This window comes from Papaver somniferum, chromosome 7, assembly GCF_003573695.1.
Source record: "Papaver somniferum cultivar HN1 chromosome 7, ASM357369v1, whole genome shotgun sequence".
Classification (NCBI taxonomy): domain Eukaryota; kingdom Viridiplantae; phylum Streptophyta; class Magnoliopsida; order Ranunculales; family Papaveraceae; genus Papaver; species Papaver somniferum.
Genome location: NC_039364.1, coordinates 221,785,599 through 221,789,281, shown reverse-complemented (window position 1 = coordinate 221,789,281; position 3,683 = coordinate 221,785,599). Strand labels below are relative to the sequence as shown.

Genomic DNA, 3,683 nt, shown 5'->3' with positions numbered 1-3,683 from the left:
TCTACAAGCTCAGGCATATTCAAATCTAGATTTATATGTTTTGCAACCTTCAAAAGTTGATTCTGCATGGTTTCAAGCTTGGTATCTCTTAACCCTAATTTGTCCTCCATGGACTTCTCAAGAGCTTCAGTAATGTTTTTTGCCAAAATCTCGGTATGAGATTTGATGAGAGCTTCGATTGCTGCTAGAATAACTGGTTGAGCAGTCATATTTCTTTTTTTTTTATGTTTTTTTTTTTTTTTTTTTTTTTTTTTTTTTTTTTTTGTAAACGAAAAGGAACTAAAAAAAAAGGACTGAAAGGTGTTGCGGAAGCGATGTAAAGGATCAAGTTATAGGATGAGAACCTAAAACTAAGCGGTTGATACCAACTAATGTGGAACAAGGTAAAAGAAAGCAATACTAGATTGCTATAAGCAAGAAGAGAAGGGAATTCAAGCAAGAAGAGAAAGATAAGTTTTGTGTTTAATAATTTGATTGAGTAATAGATAGTTCTTACAAGACTTAATCTAGCCTTTATATAGGCTTGAAGAATAACTAAACTAGGAAACAGAAAACTAAAAGGAAATCTAAAAGAATCCTAAAAATAAGAAAGACTGAAACTAGGAAACCATGGAAGCCAAACCTCTAAGCGGAAACTTCTGGAATTGTAGTATGCCCTGCATCAATTAATTATTATGCCCATGTGATTCCAGAGAGGAGACTTTCGAAGCCTCTGTATGTACCTGCAGGAATATCAAATATCACGACCAGCTGTGTACTAATATCACGACCAGCTGTGTACGCATCAACGGAGATTTTGTACCGATCCTGGCAATCTGTAAAGAGAACCTTTCGTTCTTCTTGATCAGACATATTGCAGAAATTATATTTAGTGTTTCTGGATTGCATATTTTCTAGGAAGTAGGAACTATCAAGGAAAGAATTCCATGGCAATTCAGTTTGAAAAAGGAGAGGTCTGATAATCTTTACTCTTGACTCTTTTTTTCGTGTTCATGTAGACTTAGTTTTGTGAAAAGTGAACTTCTAATAATGTACCCTCCTTGTTGTATGATCAGGGAAAGTTTGCAGCGACGGTAGTCTGTTGGCTTCTAGGAATTGGATGCCTTTTCTCGTGGAATAGTATGGTATCAATTATAGATTACTACGCTATCTTGTTCCCGGTACGGTTCCTGGTGACGCAATTTCTTATTTCTTACTATGCTTTTGGCCGTCGGATTACTAGTCTAAGGCATATTCTCGACTTTATTTAGTTTCGAAATGAATGATCAATTTTCTGTTTTCTTCATCTTGTAGAAATACCATCCGGCGAGGGTTCTTCCCATAGTCTATCAACCTTTAGCAGTTGGAGTATTGCTAATTCTATCCTACAACGAAGCAAAGATAAACACAAGAAAAAGGAACTTGTTTGGTTATTTCCTTTTCTTCATGAGCTCTTTAATGATTCTTGTTGTAAGTGAGCCCGGCCCCAACATCTTATATATGTTCTCGTTTGATATCGTTATAGCACCTGAAAAAATAAATTGATTTATGAATCATCCTGGTTTCCAATGATTTTTCGCATATAGTTGGACTTGGCACATCCGGGAAAGGAGGGATTGGAACGTACGTTGGTATATGTATAGTTAGTGGTGCATTCGGAGTTGGTGATGCTTTTGTTCAAGGTGGAATGATAGGAGATCTATCCTTAATGTGCCCTGACTTCATTCAAGTGAGAGCCTTCTTCCTGTGACATTTGTATTCTTCCGCAGTTTATCTTTGGCATGCGTGCCTAACCTTTTTGTTTACATCCATCCCCTGAAGTCTTTCTTGGCTGGTATGGCTGCTTCTGGTGTCCTAACTACCGGTTTGAGGTTAATTACAAAAGCAGCGTTTGAAAATTCAAGGAATGGTCTTCGTAAGGGTGCTAGTACGTAAAAACTCTAACATTGCCCGTTTAATTTATGGATTTACTAGAGAAACATAAAACGATATCGAATATATGTTAATCTCTTATTCTTAGTACTTACACTATGTAGTGTATCTTGATTTTATATTGCAGTGATGTACTTCGCAGTCTCCATGTTATTTGAGCTACTTTGTCTAATTCTTTATGCATATGTCTTCCCGAAACTGCCTACTGTAAAGTGCTACCGTTCGAAAGCAGCCTCAGAAGGATCTAAAACTGTTTTCGCTGATCTTGCTGCTGGTGGAATACAGGTACGTACTAATAGAAGGAAAAGAGCGCCATGTCTCTACCTGTTTTTTGTTCTTTTTCCCGTCAGCTTCAGATTTTCTTACAAGTAGGTTTCGGAAACTAATGCAGGCTTCAGAGGAGAACCCTGCATACATGGCGCGCCTAAACAACAAACAGTTGCTTGCTCAAAACATGGACTACGCAATTGCAATATTTGTCACATTTGTATTGACATTTTCAATTTTTCCCGGGTTTTTATCAGAAGATACTAGAAAACATAGCTTGGGATCATGGTAAGTTGTTAAACATTTAGAAATTGCGAATATCATGTTATTTGCCCCAAGGCTTTTCATGAATCTCTTGTACTTCTTGGGAATGGTTTCAGGTATGTGCTTCTGATAATTGCAACACAGAATGTGTCGAATCTTATTGGAAGATACATTCCGCTTATTGATTCCTTGAAGTTGAAGTCGCGTCGCTGGCTGCTCATTGTGTCTTTTTCTCGTTTCTTACTGATTCCATGTTTTTACTACGCGGCAAAGTATGGAGATCAGGGATGGATGATAATGCTGACTTCATTTTTAGGTTTAAGTCAAGGATATCTCCCTGTTTGTCTTCTAACTGGGGCGCCAAAAAACTATAAGGTTAGTAACTCCCGCGGAACTGTGTAACAGTAAGCGATTTTTGTTTCATACCATATTATAAATCACAGCATGGAATGGGAATCAGCATCCACATGAACATAAGGCGACAGCCTTGTACGTACCTTACAAAATCCAGAAAGCTGAAGGAATGTTCATTACTTCAATTTCGCCTAAGCCCCCTCAAAAATCTAGCTGAAAATCTGATGGAGACGAATGCGCATTATTTTTGCAGGGACCAGAGAAAAATGCACTGGGGAATCTGCTCGTATTGTTTCTTGGCGGAGGTGTACTTGCAGGGGTAACACTTAGTTGGGTATGGCTCATTGGTAAAGGTTGGTGAGCTCTTGCATACTACATTTCTTGGAGAAAGAAAGATGTAGAGAGAAAGTACTTGCTTGCCTATTAGTGTTTTCAGTCCACCAGCAGCAACATCAGCCGAAGCAGTTTTAGATCCTTCGGCAGCTTACACCTACATTACTTGTGTTTGCGAGCAGGAATTTATTATTTATTTATTTTTAAAATGGAAAGATAAGATTGAGTTTGTATATATTTACTTTTTTATGCAGCTAAGCTATAATATAAAAGCCAAAAACATTAATTACAAATAATTACCAGGGGACCCTAGAATCCCTGACCTTTTAGAGAGCTAAAGGACAGACAAAACATCTAAAAATTTAAGAAATAAAAATGGGCAAAATAGGCCTTTACATGAAAACGTAAAAATCTATAACACCCGTTAAACTTCAAACATTAATATCACACGAATCCCAAGCACCTTACCGAATACTCGTGTCCGTAGTAATCATCACTCTAGCAATATAACTTCATTTAAAATTCAAGACTATCTGAGCTTCTTCCTCCGTAAC

At 37.4% G+C, this 3,683-nt stretch overlaps 1 protein-coding gene across 1 annotated transcript; it reads left to right on the top strand.

The window, feature by feature from the left end:
• The first annotated feature begins 855 nt into the window (after positions 1 to 855).
• LOC113293389 (equilibrative nucleotide transporter 2-like) lies at positions 856 to 3,170 on the top strand. The gene is made up of 9 exons (XM_026542044.1): positions 856 to 953; positions 1,056 to 1,160; positions 1,294 to 1,453; positions 1,566 to 1,708; positions 1,801 to 1,906; positions 2,039 to 2,206; positions 2,295 to 2,466; positions 2,559 to 2,817; positions 3,050 to 3,170. Exons 1-9 carry the CDS (start codon positions 927 to 929, stop codon positions 3,155 to 3,157), a joined length of 1,248 nt encoding a protein of 415 aa, XP_026397829.1. The 5' UTR covers positions 856 to 926; the 3' UTR covers positions 3,158 to 3,170.
• Positions 3,171 to 3,683: the final 513 nt, after the last annotated feature.

Bases quoted from the DNA above. Each gene is read 5' to 3' on its own strand.
- LOC113293389 (XM_026542044.1), top strand. From the start codon at position 927: ATGGCAATTCAGTTTGAAAAAGGAGAG. The intron at 1,907-2,038 runs GTACGTAAAAAC...TTTATATTGCAG, and splicing joins TGGTCTTCGTAAGGGTGCTA to TGATGTACTTCGCAGTCTCC. The intron at 2,207-2,294 runs ATAGAAGGAAAA...GGTTTCGGAAAC, and splicing joins TGGAATACAGGTACGTACTA to TAATGCAGGCTTCAGAGGAG.